The sequence below is a fragment of the Leptonotus elevatus genome, chromosome 4 (assembly GCF_054856555.1).
Source record: "Leptonotus elevatus isolate MCC_2025b chromosome 4, RoL_Lele_1.0, whole genome shotgun sequence".
Taxonomy (NCBI): domain Eukaryota; kingdom Metazoa; phylum Chordata; class Actinopteri; order Syngnathiformes; family Syngnathidae; genus Leptonotus; species Leptonotus elevatus.
The window spans coordinates 8413835-8440207 of record NC_141242.1 but is presented as its reverse complement, the minus strand read 5'-3'; the positions used below and the strand labels follow the sequence as shown (position 1 = coordinate 8440207).

Here is a 26373-nt window from a genome sequence, read left to right as displayed (position 1 = left end):
AACTGCTACAAGTTGAAATTGTGTTTGGGAATCATATGATGGAGGATACACCTGCACAAGCGAATAAGATCCGATTCAAGGGTTGTACCAAAAAATGTATACAAGGATCCTTACAAGCACAAACATGCAGTAGCTCACCGTGCTGCAACTGCAAGGAGGTTCTTAGCATTGGCTGCACTTGGATCTACAGACAGAGACTTGGCAGCCAGCAGAAGCTTACTGGATGCCATTGAGATGTTCTTCAGATTACCAATAACTTGGATCTGATCGTCCCTGCTCTGCAAAGCCAACAATAAGAAAAATGTGATTTTGAAGATCCGTTCCAAACTGTATTAGTGTATATATAATCAAGTTATTGTAGGGATGGGTCGATTATCGGAATTTCGGCATCGGCCTTTTTAAAAAAAAAGATGAAGGCTGATAGGCGATCAATTCAAAAACTGGGTTAACTTCAGGGAACTATATATTTATTGTATTTTTTTTTACTTAAACTATCTAAGATGATTACACTGGGAAACACTCTGGTCTTTTTTGTTTTTAATCAAAACCAACATAAGTAAAACTTCAACTTGAAATTTTGGAAAACCTTATTTACTGTAGAAAACTTTAGGAAGTTATTTAATTGCTAGTAGTGGTGTCAAAATTAGTGTGTTCATTTTGAGTTAATTCAAAGGTCCTTTAATGCCACAAATGTTTTTAACTTGCCATTAATGACCGCCCCTTACTTGGAAAGCCTGTACTTGGGGGAACTCCAGTCGCAACGCAGCAGACACAAAATTTAGCAGTAACAAATTTAATAATAATGCATATATTTGTGGAGACTACTAAAATTGTGCAGTTTCACAAGTTACTTCCTGTTTAAGATTATATACCTCTTAATATGAAAAGAAAAATGCACAAATACAATATTGCCATCTAGTGGCAGAAAAATCACCTCAACACAAATCAATATCATACAATTTTTTTTTACAGTACATCTTTTTAATTTGAACTAAATTTTATGAATTATTTTGAAAAGATACTAAAAGATACAGATATTTTTTTTCAATTTTTATGAAAACGTAGAAAAAAAACATTTGAGCGTACATTTTATTGTAAATTTTGAACAGATATAAAATTTGTGATTAATCGTGAGTTAACTATTGAAGTCATGCAAATAATTACAATTTTAAAAAATGTAATTGCCTGACACTTCTACTTGCTAGCTTTTAAGTTAACTTAAGACATTTTGATGGCCCTGAGAGCTTCCTGCACTTTTTGTTAGACTTTTGAAACAAAGCTGTCTATTCTCTATTAAAATTAAGAAAACAAAATCTGTTATTGTTATTTTTTTTTTAACACACATGCTTAATGACATTACAACAAAGTTATGGAGTTGGTTTAATTGACCATTTTGGTACCAATATTTTCCCTTTTACTGCAAATTAATATCGGCTCCAAATATCATTTATAGGCCTCCTTGACTGCTAATAATCGGCATCGGTAACGGCCCGGACAAAAAAAACATATTGGTCTTTTACTAAATTATAGACAAAAGCTATAGTAACGAATGGTGACATTTTGCAGATGATGTATTTGGGGCCCTCACCACCTGTTTCCTGTCCGAGACTTATTAAAGCTGGAGCATCATGCTACACAAGATAAGATCCCTGAAGATATTCCCACACTAATGAACAAAATAACCAGAACATGAACATCACAAGATCTCATTATAGCTGGCTCTTGGGCAAAGAAATGTGCCTAAGTGAATTTGATTGATCTAATTATAAAACAAATTGAATAGTTGGTAATAGAGTGACAAAAAAATGACGACTCCGGTTTCACGGAGTTTTGGGATAGCGGATTTTGAATGACAATGCAGCAAACTATAGAACCCTCACGAGATGAAACGTACTTGGGTGTGTCCTGCCATCTCAACACCTGCATCCAGGAACTCATCAAAATCTTGGCTGAACTTCCCGGAGGCGGCGGCCAGCTGGCCGCTCGTTCTGCGGGAGGAGTGAACGACCTCGCCTGCCGAGTGGTTGAGCTCAGCTGCTGTATGGTTCAGATCAGTCTGGGCTTCCTGGAATGTCTTACTGCAGAGAGGAAGCTTCAAAGACACATGGCAAAGGCCACCGTGTCGATGGCGTTATTGGATAAATAAGTGCAATCACCCTTCAAAAAGAAATTAGAACCTTTCAAGTGCTAACATGAAAAGAAATTCAACCAAATTGGAACGGGCCTCACAATTTCCACCAGCAGCTTCTTGCTAGCTTCTCCGATGCTCCTGAGAGCCATGTCAACATCCTTCTGGCCTGGCAGGCAGTTCACGCAATTATTCAGCGAGTGCGACACAGCTTTGGCCACCTGAAACGCGGAACAATCACCCGTTTACCGGACGACCATAAGTCATTCCAACAACGCGCCGCATAATGCAACGTCTGTGAAACATCTCAAATGCAAATAGGGCTCTCACAGTGCAAATCTAATCTGTCCCATTAATTTATGTAGCTGTCACAGACAAATGCCAGACAATATGTTTATTCCCTGCAGGGCCACAGGAGAATGTTTCACTCTAGCGCTCCGGAGAGAGAAACACAAGGCGGGTGACGCAGAATGAAAACAGCTCCACATGGGCGTTGTAATAATTGCTGTGGGAAGGAGAAATGTTCACAGTTTAGAGGAGATTGCAACCGATTTATTGCGATAGTTCTATGAAAGTTGAAAAAAAACACAGGTGTGAACGAGGCCGAGATTGAAGACGTGTTTAATATGAACTCATTCACTGCCATTGACGGTTATAGACGTCAAAAATGCATTTGAACTATTTCTATTAGTTTAACATTTTTCCACTTTTGTTAACAAGAGTATGAAAACCAACAAACAGATATAAAATGTGTGATTAATTGTGAGTTACTAGTGAAGTCATGCGATTAATTACAATAAAAAAAATGTAATCGCCTAATTAAAAATTATTTTTTTTTAATTAGGGGCATCAGGTGATTAAAATGTGTAATCGCAATTCTAGATGTCCAATTATTTTTTTCTTCTAGGTTTCCATTCTCTTGTTAACAAAAGTGGATTTTTTTTTAAACTAATAGAAATTTTAAAATTTATTTATGGCAGTGAATGAGTTAAAAACACAGCCTCTGTGCTTAAATGAATGCAATTCACTTGATATGTGTTTCCCAAGAAGCTAGCTGTAAGAAAGATAGATCACAATGTTATTATCATACGACCCTGAAACAAAAATCTGTCATAGAGTTTAGAGTTTATGTGTTTCAAACAGTGTGACATCTAGAAAGTGTGCATTAACGGTCATCAACAACAAAACAATGGCAAATGTCCATCATCCTGACGGGTCATTGCCACGGATTAAAATGTCAATTAGTGCAATCAGTGTGCCATCAACTACTTGCAAAAAATGCAGTATTATATAAACATTCAGGTCTTCACACATATGTATTACTATTCTTTATTAAGCTTCTTAATGTTATCCCTCCCACTGTTTTTGACATGCATCTGCTTAATTCATCCGATTAAAAAAAAAAAATCCTCACAAAATTCCTCACTCATTTCTGAATTGCCGGTTAGGGTTAGGATTTAGTGTTAGGGCTTGAATCGTTCCTACTCCAAATTCCAACTGTTGTGCTCATACGATTCACCTTGCCATTCAATCTGATGTATTTCACCTGCTCAAAACCTTTCAACATTTCACATAGTTCTACATTTTTGACCCCATTCATTTCCAATTACACATTCAACAATTTGTTCCCATTCTCCATTCAAAATGTTCAGCTCAACCAGTTCACCTTGGGAATGATATATTCTCCATCATTCCCACAAACCAAAAATAGCACATTTTCACCAACATAATTTCACCTAATTCTACATAATTAAATACATATCAATCAACATCATTCCCCATCATTCAATTCTAAATGGTTCAATACCATTCAATACCATTCGACAAAATTCCCATATCTGTCAACATTCCAACTCATTCAATACCATCCGCGTTTCTATATTTACTCATTCAGCCTCTCAGCCATCACACGCAATTCATCCAGAAATTTCAATGTTTAGTAAAACAAATACATTTTCCATGAAATGATGAGTACACTATATACCTGTAATTATAAAATTAAAGCTACAAGTTGAATACTTTGACAGCCTTACAGATCAATCATATCAATGTACCGTGCAGGTTCAAGTACCAAGTTTTTTTTTTCTCCTCTCCCTTTTTATGTCACTGCAATCTCATTAATGCATGAGGCGTAATGTGTGTTACCATACATATATGTAGTCTATACAGCTGCTTAGTATGTATGTAAACAATCATACGATGGAAAAGGAGTGTAATATGTCATATGATCCTGCAAGGGGGTTTTTGCACCTGTGCAAGTCGCTGCTGACTTTCAGCATCTCCGGGATGTACCAGGGCCTGATGGGCCTCATGGATCAGCATGGACGAGCCCTCCATGACACATTGGGCAGAGTCCAGCATTGCAGCTGCAGCTTGAGGCTCTTTAGTGCTGGCTGCAACGCCTCGGGCTGCTTGCGCCAATGTCCTTAAAGCCTGCGCTGTTTCTCTGGCAGCCACACCTGTAAACAAAAAACACAGGCATGAGGGAATTGCAGCAGCGAGGTCTGTTGAAATTGTTGCAGGAAATTTACATATTTTTGGAATAATGATACCTGGAAGTAAAAAAACACATTCAGTAGAGAAGGGCGGGTGTGCTACTGGCACAAGAGCTAATAGATTTATTATTATTATTTTTTTAAATACAGAAGCTCTCCCAAGTTGTCTTAAGCCTGTCAACTCAATTTTGAGTGTGTATCAAAATCAAGCAAACTCAATTCGTTAACAATCTTTGGTCTTATCTACCTTTAATTATTCCCAGATTCACATGTACAGCATATATCATGAGAAGAGTTGCAACAGCATTTCACTTTTTTTAAGAGGCTTGCCTATTATTTTTAATTCCCACAATCATAGATTTGCACAAAAAACAACAAGCCTTCATAATAAAATGCCCTCTCCGTCCAAATGAATCGGACGTTATTATCAACATGGCCTCACATGGGAGATGCTCTTAATGTATTATACATACTAAAAGAATAGCAGCAAATTGCAGCAAATTGCTTTAACCAGCCAAGAGGAGCCATTTGCTGATTGAATGTTAAATCTAGTGAAAATAAGATTAATGAGTAGCCAGCAGCACCCTGGGTCACAGCAAGATGGGCTGCCTACGAGCATTCATTGTTAGGAAAAACATTCTCGAAGACCTCATGCCTCCTCTCAGATACTCAGTGGGACTGAAAAAAGGCAAAGCAGGCTTCGCATAATTCTGTTTAACTCATTCACTCCCTGCCATTTTCACTGAAGCAACCCCCTTCGCTCCCGGCTGTTTTACTGGATTCTGACTGATTGCGCAAGGCCCACAGAATATTTTGTTCTTTTGCTTTTAAAACATGGAACCTACCAAAAGAAAGATTAGAGTGTCTTATTTCATCAGGGAAAAAAAATATATATTTGTATCTTGTTCTTTTTTGTAGAAATTAGCATTAGAATATAGCTAAGTTTCATCATTATTCACAAACCTGTTCAAAACACTGGAGAAAAGAGCTTGTTGCAACATGGCCCTGGTTGATCTCTAATACTCTGCTGCCACCTGCTGGGCTTCTTTTGTAATAACTACCATTGCTTTAAGCGAGCTCTTCATGTCAGAGGCTGCATCAAAGCATCCTGTATGCTGTAGCATAACCCCCCCCCCCCCCATAAAAACCCTATAAATATGTCTTTGGGACACTGGTAATATTTAAAATATAACATATTTATACATTTTTGGGAGCAAATGAGTTAAGAGAAAATAAGAAAAGTTGTATTTCCTTAGAATAGTTTAAAGAATAAAAAAGAAGCCGGGCATTGTTATACTGATTATGTCTAACCTAACCTTGACATTAAGACAGAGTACATTTCTTACCTGTATAATGTTCATTGCCTTGAGCAGCACAAGTCAGCAGTTGTGCCATGGACGAGCCCACAGCCTTGGATGTGCTTCCCAAATCCTGAGCACACTTCTCCAACTGCGTGAACAGCCGGGCGCCCAAAAAGAATCTCAATTAAACTGGAATGACCCCATTGCGTGCTTTCAACATTTATCTTTACAATACGACTTCACTGATGGGCTCACCGATTCCCCGGGGAGAGGTTTGAGTTGGCTGTCAATAACGGACATCTTGGCATCCTGCAGCTCGCATTTGAGCGTCTGAACCGTTTTGAGGGCCGAGTCGATCTCCAGGGGACCACACGCTTCATGGGCCTTTAAACAATGCGCAGATGTCGCCGTTAGTTGCATGCTGCCCAAACCAGACAGGATGCCATCGCGTAGGAAAATGTTGAGCCTATTAGCTCTGGATGAGGTCAGATGACTGAGCACATTGAAGTGGTGACTGAAAACAACGCGGCGAGATAAGGCTTGCGTCCGATAGATGTCGGGGATACCTTCTGGGCGGCCGTCCTGAGCTCTGCCAAGCAGGTTGCCAGGTTCTTGGCACACTGACCCAGTTGCATAGCAGCAGCTTGGTCAGCCACCGTCGGAACGGCTGACTTCACAGACACCACCATTTTGCTTCCAGGCTGAAGAAGAGCAAGATCAATCGCCACATCGTCAACGTAAGCGTTTCGAGAGTGATTTTTCTATGACGTGACTGTACGAAGGAAAAAGTCAGACCTGTAGGAAACTCTGGCTGGCCATGATGAGGGCAAGCTGGGCTCCAAGCTCTTCAGGTTGGGCGTGGCTGCTCCTCATGCCTTGCACCAACTGGGGAATGCTATCTGCTACTGCCTACATGTGCACACGCGTGTTAAGGTGGAAGTCAACCTTAAACGTTCCTTGACGATAATATGTTATTTGTGACCTCACTCGTCTAAACATGACATTCCGATCAATATTATATTTGTGGAAAATGAGTCACGAAGCAAAACCCAGCCGTTTTTATCCATCTCAGGGGGGGGCCATTTTGCCACTTGCTGTCGACTAAAGATGACATCACAGTTGCTCAGGGCTCAGGTAAGAACCAATCACAGCTCGGCTTCAGAAAACAGCTGAGCTGTGATTGGTCTGTTGGATTGGTTGTGATTGTTACCTGAGACCAGAGCAACTTTGATGTTATCTTCAGTCGACAGCAAGTGGCAAAATGGCCGCTCCCCTGTGATGGATAAAAACAGCTGGACTTTGCTGCTTAACTCATATCCCACTAACGCAATATTGACCAGAATACCGTATTTAGACTAGTGGGTCTGCATAGAACATATTAATGTCAGAATTGTTTATTTTTTATTTTTTACTTCGCCTTTAACTATAGCAATGGTTCTCAAACTGATTGACACCAAGCACCGCCCGAAAAACAGGATTGGCTCTCCAAGAATCACTCTAATGACAAACAGTGAATTTCTCTGGAAAAAGTGGTGCACATCAGTTGAAATCTTTCTTAGATGAACATAATGTCTCGGAGGTTTTCCAGTCATGTTTTAAGATGATGCATAGCACAAAGTCAGCCCTGTTACAAGTTTTTAATGACATCCACTGGCTGACTGACTTTAAAGGGATACTTGACTCATTGAGCCATTTTTAGCAGTAAAAAGTCCAACTTCATTATATTTCATGTCCAATTAATACCTTTACAAAATATTTTTTCCACTTGTTGTCGACTGAAGAAGTCATCACCTGTGGTGTGGAAGTAAGTAACGACCAATCATGGCTCACCTGTTTTCTGGGTTTGGTCAACAAACTGAGCCACGATTGGTTGTTACCTACTTCCTCAGCACAAGTGATGTCATCTTCAGTTGACAGCAAAGTTGAAAAAATAGCTATTTAAAGGCATTAATTAATAAAAAAAACTTTTTACTGTTGAAAATGGCTCAATGAGTCAAGTATCCCTTTTAAGTGGTTTAGATCCTACTTGGCTGACATCACTTTTTGTGTTAGCCTTGGTTGCTTTGAGACCTGCACTGCCACACTTGCATATGGTGTTCCACAGGGTTCAGTTCTAGGGCCCCTGCTATTTTCATTGTATCTGCTGCCCCTGGGTTCCATCTTAAGAAAACATGTTTTTTCCCCATCCACTGCTATGCGAATGGCTGCCAGATTTATTGTTTTAACTCTCTTGTTGACGCGTATGAATAATTTTGCTCCATGTATAGCACTTCGTATGCATCGGTGGTTGTTTTAAAATATTTTTTTCTCTCATGTGATTATAACTTCATTTAGTGTACCTAGAAATTTGTCTCATAAAATTTGGACTTTATGCTTGGAAAATGTCATATTTTTCTTTGTAATAATACAACTTTAGGTTATGACAGTTGTGATATAACGGGGGAAAACAACACCCCAAGGTTTATAGAAGTGAAATATTACAGATAAAAAAATAAAAAAATAAAGACATACTACAAGAAATATAAAATTCTACAGCATTATGACTGAAAGATCACACGCAAGCAAAGCATGCAGATATTGTGTATTTTATAGCTACAAAAATAGTACGGCTTGTGTTTAGGCGTGCCACATCTGACAGGGATTTTAACAGAGCACAAAAAAAGTGTGACGATCATACCTTGCAGCTGTGTACAAGCTGTTGATGGGAGACTGTATTTTTGTTGGAAGCCGCGGCATTTTGCGCAGCTGCAATTGTTTGAGTAGCAGCAGCCGCCGCCTGCTTTGCTGCTATCTGCACAAGTGACACAAAGATTACTTGGGGTTAATAGAAAATTAATGTTAACAGAAAAAGTGCCCGGTAAAGGGTTTGGCTCCACGCTGTCATGTAAGCCAGGGCTGTTATATCTAACCAAACAACCTATTCTCGCAAGAATTTCGTAGGAAATCTCCCAGACATGACAGCGCTCCGTTTTCTACAAATACAAGTGGTTAGATTTTCATCTGAAATCTTATGAGAACTGAAATGGAACTGAAATGCGTCTTTGCTGTCAAGCGTTTTTTTCACAAGATAATGAGCACTTGCTTTTGTACTGCAGTTTCCCTGGCTGCCCTTCAGATTAAATATACTATATATACTTTTTTAGTTCACATTAATTAGTTGTCACCAGCTTTGAAGTGATGACAAGAATCTGACACCCCTGCAGTGAAGTGATATGGAGGCTTAATTTATCCACAGTATAACATTTGCAAGCGCACATACATAACACATGCACGGCACCATTACGGAAGTGACCATTAGCACTCTTACCGCGATGTACAACGCCTGATCGCTGGAGCTGAGTGGCTCAACTCATTAAGGGTAATCTGATACCGCGGGGCTAAACACAGGTCTTCGCAACTGCATACATCATTCACACCACAAAGGAGATTTCTATCTCACTATCGGGAAGAAAAGCCACCTAAAACTATAAGAGGCATTTGAGCTTGGGTCTATTTGAGCTTCCAACGTTTATATTGCAGGGGCCGGAGCGCATAGTAAAGCAAAATAAGAAGAAGATGCAAACCTGCTGACACGTTTGACTCACCTCCAGCCTGCTGACTAGCTTCTTCTTTATTGCATTTTGAGCGGCGGCATTAGTGGCGACACGCAAGCCCTCAGCTGCCTCTCGGAGCCGCTGCTGCTGGTCTTCATTCTCCGGGTAAGCAGCCGCCCCCTGAGGGTGCGTACACACACATTTAAAATGAAGCTTCGGCTTGCTGTATGTCAGCTTGAATCAGATCTTGCCAATAATAGTCACAATAGATGCTACAGTAGTACCGGCACGTTGGCTTTTCTGATGATGGCCGTTGCCAGAATTCCTATCCTCGTTGATAACGGCAGGGATGTGGCAATTAATGTACTGATTAAAAATGACCCATAAGCAGCATTCCACCTGCCGGGAGCTTATTAAGAGCCATGGATTCTGCCCCCTTATAAATGGGAGGTGAAAATATGATGGCAGGCAGAGTGTGCGCAGCTATGCCAAAAATATGCAGTAAATTAATGAAGGCAATACAGCAACTTGATTTAGCTCATATTTAACACAGCGTTCAATCTGGAATTACAGGCTAGCCATTTTGAAGTGAAAAAAAAAAAAATGGAAATGTCATGAAAATCAAATCATCAATCGATACATTAGTAAGAAAAAAATAAAAATAAAATCGTACCTTAGCCGCCTCCACCATTCTAGCTGTGGCATCAGCCAGGAGTTTAGCCGCGGCTAATAGCTTCTTGGAGTTGTCAACATCCACTTCTGCCTCGGCGTCAGACCGCATGGCGTTGACCAAGTCCGAGGTGGCTTGCGCTAGAACCCGGGCCTGACGCACCATCTCACCTATTAAGGGATGAAAAACTTGCATTTGTGCCAGGTCACTACAGGATTTAGTACGAGTGAATCAAGACATTTTGGAAAATATACTTAGTTGGAGCCGTTTGGGAAAGGTCTTTTTCTGTTCCAGCAAGACTTGTGCCCCACAGCGCAAAGCAAGGACCATAAATGAATGCTTGAATAACTGTATAGAAGAACCCTGACCTCAAGCTAACAGCCTTCTCGTTCAACATCAGTGACCTCTGACTTCACAATTGCTCTCCTGGATGGTTTTATTGTACTTCCTTTTTGTGTGTAGCTATCACGCCTCCACTAATAGATACACATTTGCCCCTCTAATATGAGGTAACTATAACAAACATCTCTGAGTATGATGCAACGTTGTTTTTACAACATCGCTAACCACAACAATAGGCTTATAATACTTCAGTATATATATGTGAGTATCTCTCTTTGACAATGAGCACAGCAGCTTCTATGTTGATGTAAATTGCACGTGAAACTAATGTTGTGGGCAAAGCGTGCGCGCAAGCATCTCCCCACACATGTGCTATAAAAAGCTATGTTTCCCAAACACCCACCTCCAGTCGGAAATCACTCACCCCACTCCTTCGAGAGACTAGACAGTGAGATGTTTTACAGCCTACATGTACAGCCTTGGAGAATATAGATTGCATGGCGAGTATAAATCACTGTTGATTTGTTGTTGAGCAGGTATATTTAGGGAAAAAAATAAAACGCTTTGTTCTTGAAGGTTAAATGCCTTCCCCTATTCAAAACACTATTTTATTTTATGAAAAGTTTAGTACTAACGCTTGTAAATAATTTTATAGTTAGTAGTTACATTATTTTTTATAGTTTAGTTCAGAGGTCTGCAACCTGTGGCACTGGAGCCACATGTGGCTTTTTTAGTCCCTTTAGATAAAATATTCTTTGAATGATTTCATGATTTAGATAATAATTGGATAATTAAATATTTAAAAAAAAAAAAAGAGTCCAAATTTGTAAGTTGTCAGAAAAAGATAGACGAAAGGTAGATGAAAAAGTTTTTAAAAAATTCCTAAACATGTCAAAAAAATTACCATATAATGTAAGCAAAATTGACAAAAAAAAGTAAGAACATTTTTTTTAAAAAAAAAGGGTCAGAAAACCTTTAAAAAGTAAACATGAAGATGTACAAAACAAAATAAAAAATTGTCTTTGGAATTGACCCCCAAAATACAAATAATAGTAATAAAAAAGGGCAGGAATAATTTAAATATAAAATGTCCAAAAACAAAAGAAGAAACCCCCCAAAATACCATAAAATGTCCACAAAATTGCCAAAAATGCTAGCAAAATTGATAGCAAAAAGGCAGAAAGAAATGTAAAAAAATAGCCATGAAACATTCGAAAAAGGAAGAAGAGAGGCAGAAAATGACCATAAAATTTTCATAAAATTGCCCAAAAAGTCAAAACATTTCAACAAAGACAAAAGATAGAGAAAAAAAAGCAATCTCAAAGTATTGGATTTTGCATATATTCTATTATGGTGCAGCTCTAATTCGCTGTTGGGCCCTCAGTACAGTAGACTAACACTAACACTATTTCGTTCATCATAACGTTGAAAGATTTTTGCGGCTACAGACAGATTTTTTGGTAATTTATTTGGCCTAAGATGGCTTTTTTGACAGTAAAGGTTGCTGAGCCCTGCTTTAGCCTTAATAATAATTTATGCAAAGAACCCCACATCCAGCCACAGCCTCACTTCTGGATACCCACCGGCATCCCCCATGGAAGTAAAAATATTTTCGGTGACATTCATGATGGTGTCAGTAGCCTGGTCGTAGCGTCCGATGGGCTCGCCGCAACTGGCGTAGTGGCGGACGTGCTGCAGAAGGTCGCTGAGGGCCTGGCTCACCACGCCGGCCGCTGCGCCGACCTGCTTCAGCAGCTCGCCATTGTCGCTGGCCGAGCGGCACGCTTTGACGCACGTCTCCACAGAGCGGTCCACCAGCTTCCCTGCCTCCACAAGCTGCTCCTGACACACGGGGGAGCTGATGGTTGGACTAACCACCTGCAACAAGTCGGAAGAATGCAGTAATGCTTTAGGGAAATTTTAAAAAGGCGTGTTTGCCTTCTGTCCACAAAACCATCCTAATATGTATTACCATTCGTAAAAACAAAATGACTCTTATAACATGCTCGATCACTGCAATTATTTCTGAGGATGTCCTCTACCTACTTGGCTGTGCAGCCCAACAACTTTCACATCATTACCTTGGTGCAGGCTACCAGCTGTGAGGTGGACAGTGCACACTGAGTGGCGGCCGCAATCACGCGGTTCTGCAATATGGTGTCCTCGGCCACCTGGGCCACATTCTTGGCCTTCAGAACCAACATGGCAGCTGCATTGGCCACTGCCTTGGCCAAGTTCATCAGCGTGTCCTGCGATGCAGGAATCGAGAGATGAGAGGAAGGTGTTGCAATATTTATCTTCCTCATTGTACTGATGTACAAGAGAAAGCAAATTCTCCAATAAATCACATCTAGTTGCATGTTACGGTCAATGCAAAAGAAAGGAAACCAGTAGACAATAATATTGTGTTGAAATGTCTGGGTTACAGCCATGACACAAAACTACATGAAGTAATAGTCTAAGAATAAAGCATGGGCTAATTACATAACCATGCATTGAGTTATTCAGACTACGTAGTCCTGTTTGGCCAGCATTGTCATAGGAACAAGGAGTGGGTGTGGTCCAACCTGGAACTTCTCATCAGTCTCGCCCTCCCCCATGTGACGGAGCAAGTCCCCGCTGGCTTGTCCGATGCTTCCTGCTGCAGTCAGCACAGTCTGCCTGGACTGTAGGGAGATGACATCATCACGTTCAGTACGCTAACTTGGACTTACTCACACTCATGCTTCCAGCAGGGGTCACATTCGATTTCAGAAGAAACTTTCAAGTCCTTGTAAAGTGAAAAAAAAAAGTTTTCTAAATTTGACACTCTATAGAGAAGAGTGTTGGGAACAACAAATGTGAATGATTAAATAATTTTCATCAATTAAATAAAAGAGGGCTTTAAAAAAAATCATGGAAAAAAATTGTCATAAGGCTTTTTCCAATTCGAAACCACGAGGCGCTCTAAAGTGGCCATACCAGCTTGAAGCCTAGGTCCACCTGCTGGCTGTCATGTCTTACTTACCTTTTTCCCCACGTTCTTGGTCTTTCACTTTTCTCTGCATGACGTGCATGCACTCATGGCGACAACGAGGCACTCTAAAGTGGCTAAACTAGCCAAAGTGAAGTGTTCAAATGTGTATTAGAAATATTTTTTTTAATTTACGTTCACATCTGGCTGTCACGTCTGAAAATTCCCACATCCTTGCTCTTCCATTTTTGAGGTGCGTGCACTCATGGCAACAACGAGGCACTCTAGCGGCAAAAAAAACAAAAAAACGGGACTATCCAAAGGGAAGTGTCTGAATTTACTTTACAGGATCTTTAAAGAAAATGTAAATGCTGTTTGTCCATGTCACTAAAATAACAAATGGGTGCCTCACCTCAGTGGCCGCGGGCTCAACAGCTCTGAGCAGGTCTGACACCGCTCCTGCCAGCATCCTGGCAGCACCCATGAGCTTGTGTCCACTTCCCATCTCGTCGTCCATTAACGCGGCAAGCAGCTTGACGCCCTTGGACATTTCAGTCAGGTTGGAGGAGATAGTAGTGATGGCGCAACCAACCGCTGTGTAGTCCGTTTCTGTGGGCTCACCTGTGGAGGGAAGTGCACCGCCACTGTGGTTCAATGTCAAACTAGTACACAGTGCAGAGCATATGTGATATGTTGTTGCACAGCGCCACTTATTAGAGTTACAATTGGAGCAGTCAGTGATGTTTCTATTGAGATAAGTGAAATCGAGGGAGACGTTGCCTGTGAAGGAGCAAATCTTCGATTTGGGTGGTGGAGGAAGTGTCACCAAACAGATGGTGAGGGAAGATTAAAACCCAGCAAAAAAGCTGGCAGGAACGGGAATGGTGCCAAGCAACATGAGGAGCAATGAGATGCACTGCCTAATCTCCAGAGCAATACAATTTACTGTATGTAATAAAGGAAAATGTGAAATGTTAGAGGAAACTTCAAGCCAATCAACACTGAATTATTTTTTCTTTGGTTAGTTTTCTTTTGCTTCGCCGTTTTTAAAAATCCTGAATAAGATGCTTTGTTACGGAAGCGTATTGTATTCACTTGAAGAAAAAAAACAACTCCTGTTTTCCTGACTAATTTTTTGGGGGAGCTTTGTTATCTTGAGTATTTTTTTTAATTATCTGTTTTTCTGAATATTTAAAAAATAAATAAAAAATTCCCGAAAAACAGGCTGAAAAAAATTATTCAGAAAAAAAAAAGAAAAAGAGCTGGTGTTCTGTTTTTCTGAGTATTTATTTTTTTTACCTCTGAACTCCAAGTGACTTGTTGCAGACTCGCGAATAGCGGAAGCGGACACTTTCCCGCACACCTCCATATGCAATAAGATGGTCATGTTTACTTACTGGCTCTCAATAAATGAATTAATGTGTATACTGTATTGTGGTTTGTTCTCTATAATCTCTGAGGGAAAACCCTGTTAAAAAAACAGAAAAAAATATTCAGAAAAACAGAATAATTTTTTTTTTAACAAAAACAAAAAATACTCAAAAAAACAGGGGGGGGGGGGCTATTCAATAAAACAGAAAAAAAAATACTCCAAAAAACAAAGCTCCCCCCAAAAAAAAGAAAAAAGAGGACTTTTTTTTTTTCAAGTGAATATGCTTCCGTACTTTATGGTCAAATCTCTTTTTTTCCCTTCAAGATTTGGTTATATTATTATTATTAGTATATATCTATTTTTTAAATATCAAGAAAATACAACTGATTCATTGAACAATTTGAGGAGGCCTGCGAACACTGTATCTTTCAGGATCCATTTCCTTAAAGACCTAATAAACTACTTGATGACTGGAAAGCTCTCTTTTTTTTGTCCAAGAAATAAGCAGCTTTCAAAATCCACATTTCATCCACAAATCAGCTACACCTACAATTATGAGAGTAATGTAAACACACTGAGTCACATCAGGACCAATCAGTGGACAACAACAATTGAAGTGTGGTATACCCTGGCCCATGCCATACAGTATAATCTGTTTATCTGTTTTTTTCCCCAATAATGCACTATATGACAAGCGATTAAAATTTGCACAATATTACATAATTAATAAAATTTTCTACCAGGTTTATAACTTCAGTAAAATAAATTGGAATTAATGTAAAATCATTAAAGAGAAAGTATATTTAGATTCAAATACTTTTTTATAGCTTTAAAGGCATTACAGTATATTCACAAAACGTCTCGCTTACAGGTTTAGTTCTGCCCATGAGCACCACACTCCAGCAGCGTTGATTTGCAATGAATTTGACTTTGCAAAGTGCGCAAACTACTTTAGTATTCTCCAACATGCGTCCAAGTTTGGTCGCCCATGTGAGCAGAGTTTATAGGCCGCCACAGAAAGTAAATAAATAACACAGTTATATGCAGTTTTTTTTATTTTTTTATATATATCTGGACATTTACCTGCAGTGAGATTGACCACAGATGCTGTTCCAGCAGTGATGGCATCAACCTGAGAGTGGATTTCATGTTTGGATTCATCCACTTTATTCTGAACCCAAACCCTGGATGCCTTTTAGTGGAATGGAAAAGAAAGGGAGCTTTAGACACAGTAGGAGACTCTGATCCCGTATAAATGTTGGATTGTTACTGAACATTTGCGGTTAATACCAGAATGCATTAAGAGGAGAAAAAAGTAGAACAGAGTGTGTTGAGGACATGATGGGATATTGTGCAATCATGGGCAAAACATTTTTCATATGAAATGTACTCAATGGACCCTTCATTAAGCATCTCTTAAAAGGGTGGTTCAACAATTCAGCTTTTTTTTACAAAACTGAGCATTATTATTATTATTTTGTATAGGCAGAATTTTTCACATTAGCTTTTGTATGGGATCTCATTACACTGCACAGGTGGACCTTCTTTTTGAGTACGTGAGTGCGAAGCGAGGACACACCAGGTCATGGCCAAGAGGAGGCAGATTATCGACATGTCCCAGGTCAGCCTGGGCCTGCTGCACAGCATTCCTGCTGCTGTTGATCGTCCCCATCAGGGCCTGCTGGGCCAGATTCTGACCACAACAAAAGATATGCTTTGTGAAGAAAAGCCCAGCACACGGGTTCGAAATCCATCTGCGGCACTGAATGACCTCGATGATAAATGATTATGTACTCACTAGCGGTGGCATGTGTCCTCTGTGCATCTGTCCGGTGGTGATTTGTTGCTGTGCAGAGGGCATGGTGCCCACATTGAAATTGTCAGGGTTGCCCGCGGACCCTGAGCGAATAATACCCGGAAGGGCTACTGAGCCATGCTCCACCCGACCCACCCGGTTGAACTGTTGCTGTAAAATGGTGGACCTTGAGACAAAAAGAGAGATGAGACATACATTGGCTGCTCTGTAACTGCTGTTCGTTTTCACTCGTGCTTGCTCTATGTGGTCATTGTTTAGCCAAACGCGGAATGTAACGTCCTCAAACATAACGGCGTCTTATAAAGAGTGTAACAACTGAAACAGAGGGGCTGAAAGAGCTTCTTGTAAACACTTCAGCTGTAATTAAAACAATGTTTGCACTAATGGCTGTTGCCATGGCGAGTAAGCATAGTCAGACAAATGATCATACCGAAAAATGAACATTTTCCTCCTTGGCGGCAAATATGACTTTTGTATTAATGACTTGTTGTTTTGTTTTTTTGAGAGAGAAACAGCAATTTGTTTGGTACTGAGAACATCGAGTCAACTGTCCCAAAAGCAGCAGGGGCATGATGCCCAATTCTACCGGAGAACCCTGTGGATTTCTGGTGAATACAAATTTCCAAGTGTGTGTGTGTGTGTGTGTGTGTGTGGTCTTGTTTTTGTCACACAGTGAGGCCAACATTCCGGGATTTTACAGAGTTGTGGGCCCCACAAGTTTAGACCTCATTTGGAGGGTCAAGACTTGGTTTTAGAGTTTAAGTTTGAATTGGGTTATGGTTTAGGTTAGGGTAAGGAATAGGGGTAGGCAATCATTTTTGATGGTTGGGGTTAGGGGGAGGGGCTAGGAAATGCATTATGTCAATGAGGTGGCCCCACAAAGATAGTAAAACAAACTTGTGTGTGTGTGTGTGTGTGTGTGAGAGAGAGAGTGGGATAGAGCGCAAAACAAGCAATGCATTAGTTTCCGTCAGTCACTCGGGCACATGGGAAAACTGGGAGAACCGGCAACCAGCTGGGAAATGAAAATGACTGCATAAATCTATTTCCAAGAAGTGATGTCTTAACCTTTGTGATATCTTAACCTCCAAACGTTTTTTCTTGTGAAGAAAAATAATAACATAGTAGTTTGTGCAATGACTTTGCAGGGATGATGAGATTTTCTTCTATACTGTAGAAATCCCTTAGTCGGCAACCTTAACCGTTTCTTAACAATAATATGTTATAAGTGACCTCACTAGTCTAAACATGACATTCTGAATAATATAACATTTTGGAATATGAGTTATGAAGCAATTTTTTAGCCAGCTGAGTGGGGTAACCAATCACAGCTCACCTGTTTTCTGAAGCTGAGCTGTGATTGGTTGTTACCTGAGACCTGAGCAACTGTGATGTCATCTTCAGTCGACAGAAAGTGGCAAAATGGCCGCCTTCTGATATTGATAAAAACGGCTGGATTTTGCTGCTTAACTCATATTTTACTAACGCAATATTAACCAAAATACCATCGTTAGACTAGTTGATTGATTGATTAATTGATAATGGGGCTGCATAGAAGATATTAATGTCAATCATTTTTGGGGGGTTAGTTCCCCTTCAAGCTTCTAAATTTGTGAAAACAGTTTTGGAAGACTTTTTTTTTTTAGAAGAATGGAGAAAAATCTCACAGGGTGGAACATTCCATATTTACTTTCATTGTCAGAGACTGTCCAAATACTTTTGTCAACATAGCAATATTGGAAGCGCATACAAATATGTATGTAGACAACAAACATAAAAAAAAAAAAAGAGAAATGCTTTTTACTTCTTAGGGGAAACAGATTCCTCCAGCATGGTGGACTCCTCATCTCCTTCAAGGCCAAAGCGATCCTTACTCTGCTTCTGTGAGAAGAGGAGTCCAGAGAAAAAGAATGAAGACCAAAATGTAAAGTAAAACGATCTCCTATCAATTAAAAAAAGTTGCATATTTGGTGCTTGCCTTTTTCAGAATGATGTCAATGTACCCGGCAATGAGCTGGGATATTTGTTCTCCCTCTGTAGTCTGGACAGAGTAGTAACTCTCCTGGTACTCGCCGAAATCCTTCAGGCAAAACAGAGATTCAAGGCCAGTCAGATGGTGTTTAAATCGAAGGATTTTAATGTCTGTCAAACTCTGCTGGCGCATTCTATATATAACGCCATCCTGGAAGCAGGCTCGCAGATAAATAATAGATACTGAATAAAAGCCTTCATTATTCCTGCTCTAAACCAAAGGAAAAATCAAGTAGCCATGTGTGAATGTAATATAGTGTGGTGGAGACCAGTATTCACTATCCGCATAGTTGACACACATTGAAATGCATTAAAAAGCAAAATGAAAAATGACTGTATTCTTAAAATTATTTTTAGACTATTAGATAATTCTTCCCGTTTCGCTCCGTTGTGGGATGGAACGCAGCCAACTCACGGCCATTCGAAGCGGCTCTCCTCATGAATCCATTTAAATTCGATGCAGAGAGAGGCATGTGGAAGGAGTCCATGCAGAAGATCCGCGCACGCAAAGCGCATTTACAGGTAAAAGAACAGCAAGATGATCTCCACTTGAACTAAGTGTGACGTGGACTGTTGGTGACCACCTCGCACCTCCGTCGGGCGTCCAAGCGTGAACCCTCCCCAATAGCTTTTCCAACCGGTCAAGGGTGTGCTATTAGAATATTTAAAAATTATTATTTAAAAAAAAAAAAAAAAAAAATATATATATATATATATATATATATATATATATATATATATATATATATATAAATAAAATAAATAAATATATATATATATATATATATATATATATATATATATTAAATTTGTGGTGGCACAGTAGCTGACTGGTTAGCACGTCCGCCTCCCAGTGCAGAGGAGATGAGATGCGATTGGCTGGCAACCAGTTCAGGGTGTACCCCGCCTACTGCCCAAAGCCAGATGGGATAGGCTCCAGCGGCCCCCGCAACCCTTGACCCAAGCGGTTAAGAACATGGATGGATGAATAATTTGTTCAATATGACATCCACCACCTACATCCGCGCAGGTTAGAATCTGTCCGCCTGCCAGAATCGCATTACACCATTTGCGCCACAAGTTTGACCGGGTTTTAGGGAGTCTAAAATCGACTTTACTTTTGGTCATTAAAATGCCGAATGCGGCAGAAGTGTGCAATCGAATATGCCGGAATGTGAAAATATGGCGGCCCCTATTTGCGTTTTCCAAGTAGATATAGAAAAATAATAAAAATAGTGGGGGAAAAAAATCTGCCAGGTTGCAAATTTGTGGAACCGCATGTATGCGGGATCGACTGTTTTGCTCTGAATCCATAACATTTTACCTTAAAAGTACTTATGGTGTGATATGAATCTGTTCATCGGTTTAAAATAGCACGTCTTTCAAATATGGAACAAAAATAGTATTCTCTTGCTGGCAAAAAATAAAAAATATTTTTGGGGATAAATAAAACATCTAAAGTCTGCACAATCCTCCCGAGGGCTATTTTCGATGAAATAGCCGGCCAGTAGATATAGGGCTCCACAATTTCATGAATGCTCTTTGTGCTGTAAGATGAAAACAATAGGAAAGATAGAATTTGCGATTCAGACATATCTCGCTCAATCCGAGCACGGAATATACATAAGAGTAGCTAGAAAACGGGCACATGTGTCTGTGTGGTGCCGAGGACGCGATGCTGAGAGTCAAACAGTACCAGGGTGAAGCTCTTAGGGGAGGCGGCCCATCTTTTGACGGTAGTCAGGGGCCACTCCTGCACCACATCTTTCGTCTTCTCCTCCACTCGCATCACAGACTCTTTGGTTATCCCCAGCAGGCGTGGGACCAACTTATTTTTACCCTTCATCTTTTCCTGCCGGATAGGAGAAACATCAGATGATATTCACGCCGGTGCCGAACACCCCCACAAGATGATTCATTTGAGACACGGACGCTGTGTTAATACACATGCCGTGCCTGTGGCGTTGTGAGCCCCCCCGACGGAGCGGAGGGGGGGCAGCTGTGAACTGACCCAGCAGATTTCAGCCTTATTTAACTGCTGCTTTATCGAGCAGGGTCTCCACAGGCTTTAGTCACTGTCAGCGCGTCAGCATTGTGCTTCAAACCGGCAACTCTGCCCACTGGAAATCCATTATATTGTAGCTCATTTCACAGGGGCAACAGACGTTCAGTGCAAATCTACTTCAAGGCATTAATTTTTTGAGTGAATGGCGATCATTTTGGATCTTGAAGGGGAAGCCAACCCAAAAATATGCACCCTACTAGTCCAAACTCGGGATGTAACGATGGTGGCAATATCGTAAAAATTGCCACGATATCGTCATTGTCATGCCATGATATTAAAAGCAGCACATCTGTTATGTGAGCTGTTCTAGCACCCTCTAACGCAGTTTAATTTTAATTAGGAATGTTTTGGCCACTGGGGCGGTTAGCACTGCCATAAATCAGTCATACCAGAAAATATTTTTCAACATCTCTGTCAAAAAACATTACTTTTTATTCGCTTCGACCAAACACAGCACAACTAAAAAGATGACAGTGACAAGACATGACATGGCCTAAGCCTATTTCTTTGTCACTGTTAAAAAAACACAATTTGTACCTTTTTTTTCCCCAATGTGAGCTTTTTTTAAATAACAATATCGTACGTTTTGATACAGTATCCCGGGCTTTTGATAATTGTGTATATTGTGATAATACCGTATATTTATCGTATGATGACATTTGGATATTGTTACATTCCTAGTCTAAACATGGCATTCTAACTCATTCACTCCCAGCCATTTTCACTGAAGCAACCCCCTTCGCTCCCGGCTGTTTGACTGGATTTTGACTGATTTTGCAAGGCCCACAGAATATTGTGTTCTATTGCTACAAAAACATGGAAAACATAGTATCTGTTTACGTTTTGCAGCAATTAGCATTCAAATATAGCTAAGTTTCATCATTATTCACAAATCTGTTTCAAACAGTGGGGGAAACAGCTTGTTGCCCTGGTTGATCTCTTATACTCTGCTGCCCGTTTTTTTTTTTACGTGTTTTTTATTTTTATTTTTTAAATAACTACCATTGCTTTAAGTGACCTCTTCAGGTCAGACGCTGCATCATATGCGCTAGCATAAAACACATTGAAAACCAACAAACATATAAATAGGTTTTTGGGACCATGGCAATATTTAAAATATAACGTTTTTATACGTTTTCGTTAATACTGCGTTTGAGGAACATTAAATAAGCAGCAAAATGGCATTTGGTCCATATCAGGCGGCGGCCATTTTGCCACTTGCTGTTAACTAAAATGACATCACAGTTGCTTAGGGCTCAGGTAAGGACCAATCACAGCGCAGCTTCAAAAAACAGGTGAGCTGCGATTGGTTGTTACCTGGGCTGACCTGTAAAATGAGTTTGGTCATGTGATGTTCGCAAGCGGAGTCGTGATTGGTCCTTACCCGAGCCCAGAGCAACTGTGATGTTATTTTCAGTCTACAGCAAGTCACAAAATGGCCGCCCCATGAGATGGATAAAAACGGGTGGATTTTACAAATTAATTATTGTTATGTTTAGAGTAGTGAGGATGTGTAGAACATATTATTGTAAAATAAAGAAATTGGGGTTGACTTCCGCTTTAATAATTTTTCGAGAATTCGGAAACAAAAAATGCCAAGAAAATCTGGGATTAAAAAAAACAGAAAATCTATCTTTCTACCACTACTAAGAATTCTCCTATGTAATTTAACACTCAGCTTTTAATGAATAAGAGCAGCTCAAATTAAATTACTTTTTTTTTTTTAAACATCAAGTAATGTCGAGTATGTGAAAATGACAGTTGCAAACATACTCAATTTGAAAGTGATTCAAAATACAACCGTACGCTCCGAGGTGTTAAAAATGTTAAAAGAGTGTTAATTAAAAATCACTGTCAAATGCTCAATCTGGCTCAGGCACAAATACAACTTGGTTTGGCATTAACAGCTGCTGGCGCAGCACACACGCTGCTAATTCTGTCCAATTGGATGTAGGACCGTTATCGAGTTTTAATTGTCAGACATTGTTCACAATGATGATTCATTTATTAATTGTACAATATACATTTTCCATGAGGTGATAAAAACAAAGATAAGTAACTAAATGGACAGAACCATAGTGATTAAAAAAAATAATAATAATAAAAAAAAAAAATATATATATATATATATATATATATATACCGTTCTTAGTTTGTTGTGATTGAGGCAGTTTGAAGAAGTTTCATAGCATTCAATTTTGAAAAGAGTTCTGAGAAAAACAAAAAGGCCACTCATTGGGAACGCATCAAGGTCAACGACTCATAAGAAAAGCAAGAAACTTAATGTGCATAATAACAGCATCAAACAGGGTTATTATTGTTTTGCATTTCATTACATGAGCGTCATTGTCAATTTTCTAGTTCGACGTCTTGCTTAAGTGGGCATTCGGCTATTTTAACAAGGGGAACTTTGGTGAAGGTTTTCCAAACATGCTCGTACAGGAAAACCCAACAACGGGGAGATTTTGTTTTGCGCTGACACACACAAACGCGCACAGCGCTTGTGCACAATATTTTCATATCTGTGATGTTTACAGCGAAACAGCCGCTGCCAAACAAAAGCCTGTGGTGATTAAAGACTGACAGAAGATAAATGGAAGGCTACAATAAACTCTCAGACCTCATGTCAACAAACCCAGGTGTGTGTTTGAGTCTCTGCTAGCAGCAGCAACAGAGTGCCGTTTCTTTGAATTATTTAGCAGGGTTTTGAATCCTCCATCACTGCATTTCCTCATCCAACGCACAAGAGCGTTTCTTTCCCACATTTCTTTCCGCGCACACTCTTATGTATAGGCAAAGCAAATCTGAACCTTATGATCTGCTTCATCTATGGGACCAAAAGTTCAATTTTAACACCCATTACAAGGAGCTGCACTCCAATACTCCTACTTTCCTCAAAGTTTATGTCCAAACAGGCTGAGGGGCTGCGGGTTCTCGTGACACCCGCCGGAGCGATTTTATTCCCGTCTCATGCAACACTGCCACAAAGCAGAGAATGACAGAATTGCTTACAGCTCATACTCAAGCTTCAAATGAGTTGTAATTTAAAAGTCCTCGTGAAAAATTCACATGAAGAATACACATTAGAACATTTTCAATCATGCTGTAATAATATGTCAAAATGCTAAATATTATATAATCGGCCCGGCCAATAATTTGTTTATCCCTAATTATTGCACAACGTTACCTCGATACGATATACTAATATTATTTACTGCAGCGAATAACAACCCTGTCGATGTGTTATGTGATTTGGTTTACAATTTCTAACTGTCTGAGAGGCAATAAAGGTGCCTGTGATTGTATCAGTGAGCAGATTGCAGGAATAAGTATAACGTGGAACACATAGGGTGCATTTAAAATTTGCTTACCAGTTCCACCTTGGCGGAATTGTCGTTATTAAATAAACCTTGGCTTTAAATCAGGTATTATAGAGGGTGTTTGGACAATCACTGTACACTCTAATTAATAAATTAATTAATAAAGTAAAGTAATTAATCGCATGTTAACTCACGATTAATCACAAATGTTATACCTGTTCTAATTGTACAATAAAAACAAATTCTAGGGTTTCATACTCATGCATAGAAATAGTTCAAATGATTTTTTTACGTTTATAGCCGTCAATGGCTATTAAAAACTTGGGGCGTCAGACGATTACAATTTTAATCGTAATTAATCGCATGACTTCATTAGTTAACTCACGATTAATCACAAATGTTAGATCTGTTCTAAATGTACAATAAAGTAGGTTTTCATACTCTTGTTAACAAAAGTGGAAACAAATGTTAAATTAAATAGTTAAAAAAAATGGGGACGTTTATAGCCGTCAATGGCAGTGAATGAGTTAAATAATACTGAAAGATTGAATAGTGACTTTCTAAACACCCTGCAAAAGACAATATTTTCAAATTACTCCAACATGTCATATTTATAGTTATTATACACATTCATATGTTACACTATCTGCTTTACGGGCATAGCTTTGTACAGCATTGGGTCCTTACCTTCACCAGGAAAAATGACACTCCATACGTCTGCAGTGATCTGGCCAGTTTCACATATTTCACTTTAGCTTCTATCTCTGTCATCTCTCCACAGTTTTTATGATCCTGCACACAGAAGAAGATCAAAAGACATTCTCCAGCATCGAATTCATCATTAGTTAAAATTGTAAATATATAGTAAATAGGGCTGGGTATCGATTCTAATTTATTCAATCAATTCGATTTCGATTCACCAGAGTTCAGTTCGATTTCGATTCACTTCAATTCAATCTGATATTGATTAATTATGGAACATCAATTCTTCTTAAATATCAAGGACATGATAAAAACTCCACAAACATTAAATTCCAGGCAGTAACTGGATAAATTATTTCGTTTATACAAACAATGACATCAGCAAGGATGAGACGAAAATATTTTCATAATTCTAATACAATAATTGTAAATATAAATAAAAAACAGTATGAATTCAGTCAGGTCTTTCATAAATGAAAACAAATAATTTTAAATTAATGTGAACAGTACATTTCAAGAAAACATAATATACAAAAAAAAAGGCTTTTAAAATTCAATTTTCTTACAAATTTATGGGAAAAGGAGATTATTTGCTGCCATAAACGTATTCCCATGGTCAAAAAACGTATTACACAGAAGGCTTTGATGCCGCCTCTGACTTGAAGAGGTCGCTTAAAGCAATGGTTATTATTAGAAAAACGGCCAGCAGGTGGCAGCAGAGTCTAAAAGATCAACCAGGGCCGTGTTGCAAATAGCTCTTTTCCCCAGTGTTTTCTTCTGGTTTGTGAATAATGATGAAACTTTGTTGTATTCTAATGCTAATTGCTGCAAAACGGAAACAGATACCATGTTTTCCATGTTTTTATAGCAATAGAACACAATATTCTGTGGGCCTTGCAAAATCTGTCAAAATCTAGTGAAACAGCCGGGAGCGAAAGGGGTTGCTTCAGTGAAAATGGCTGGGAGTGAATGGGACAAAATAATTGATAGATTTTTTTTGAATCGATAACAGGCTCGGAAAGGAAAATCGATTCAGAATTGATTATTCGATAATAATAAAAAAAAACCCAGCCCAAATAGTAAATCTATTTTAACAGTTGTATTATCGGTAATATTCACACAACCACTAAACATTGTAGTGTACGTACTTGGAATATTTTCTTCTCCGACGCTCTTTGCTTGATGTATTCTTTCGGCAGGAATTCCTTCAGGCTATGGGGAGAGATGACATTTTTACATGCTTGCTGTTGTTGAGCTACAGGCATTTCCCTCTCTCTTAACAAAGCTCAACGTATGAGGTCATTCTTGCCCTACTGCCTAGAGAGCAAAAAACATTTGGAACAGCTGATAGCAGCCTGGAGTTTTCCAGTAGAGGAAATTACATACGTAAGGGAAAACATCATCTTACATTCACAGCTGGAAAGCGAAGATTTAAAATGGCGTCGAGAGCGATTGCAATCATTGATTGCAAAATGCTTACTCCAGAAATCCAGGCTTGTGTTTGTGCTCCACGTGGGGTCCAAACTGGATCTGGGCCTGGATCCCGGCAAACTCACAGGCTTTATCAAAGGAGACGGGGTGGGATCCATTCAATATGTCATCCCTGGCCTGGAGGGGAGACCAGGAAAAGGAGGGGAAAGTAGTA

General features: G+C 39.4%; 1 protein-coding gene across 3 annotated transcripts in view; it reads right to left on the bottom strand.

Moving 5' to 3' along the window:
• The window catches only part of tln2b (talin 2b), a 116499-nt gene that overhangs the window by 34594 nt on the left and 55532 nt on the right, over positions 1-26373 (bottom strand). For all 3 annotated transcript variants that reach the window (XM_086072883.1, XM_086072885.1, XM_086072884.1), the window contains exons 7-30: positions 26209-26336; positions 25877-25940; positions 24714-24818; positions 20338-20493; positions 18589-18690; positions 18415-18491; positions 16593-16776; positions 16374-16487; positions 15878-15986; positions 13835-14043; positions 13037-13135; positions 12551-12718; positions 12053-12347; positions 10131-10297; positions 9509-9637; positions 8602-8715; positions 6720-6833; positions 6491-6625; positions 6180-6308; positions 5970-6072; positions 4379-4587; positions 2230-2349; positions 1895-2092; positions 139-278 (exon numbers count right to left, since the gene is read on the bottom strand). In XM_086072883.1, coding sequence (XP_085929009.1) covers positions 139-278; positions 1895-2092; positions 2230-2349; positions 4379-4587; positions 5970-6072; positions 6180-6308; positions 6491-6625; positions 6720-6833; positions 8602-8715; positions 9509-9637; positions 10131-10297; positions 12053-12347; positions 12551-12718; positions 13037-13135; positions 13835-14043; positions 15878-15986; positions 16374-16487; positions 16593-16776; positions 18415-18491; positions 18589-18690; positions 20338-20493; positions 24714-24818; positions 25877-25940; positions 26209-26336 — 3368 coding nt within the window. The remainder of the gene's footprint in view (positions 1-138; positions 279-1894; positions 2093-2229; positions 2350-4378; positions 4588-5969; positions 6073-6179; positions 6309-6490; positions 6626-6719; positions 6834-8601; positions 8716-9508; positions 9638-10130; positions 10298-12052; positions 12348-12550; positions 12719-13036; positions 13136-13834; positions 14044-15877; positions 15987-16373; positions 16488-16592; positions 16777-18414; positions 18492-18588; positions 18691-20337; positions 20494-24713; positions 24819-25876; positions 25941-26208; positions 26337-26373) is intronic.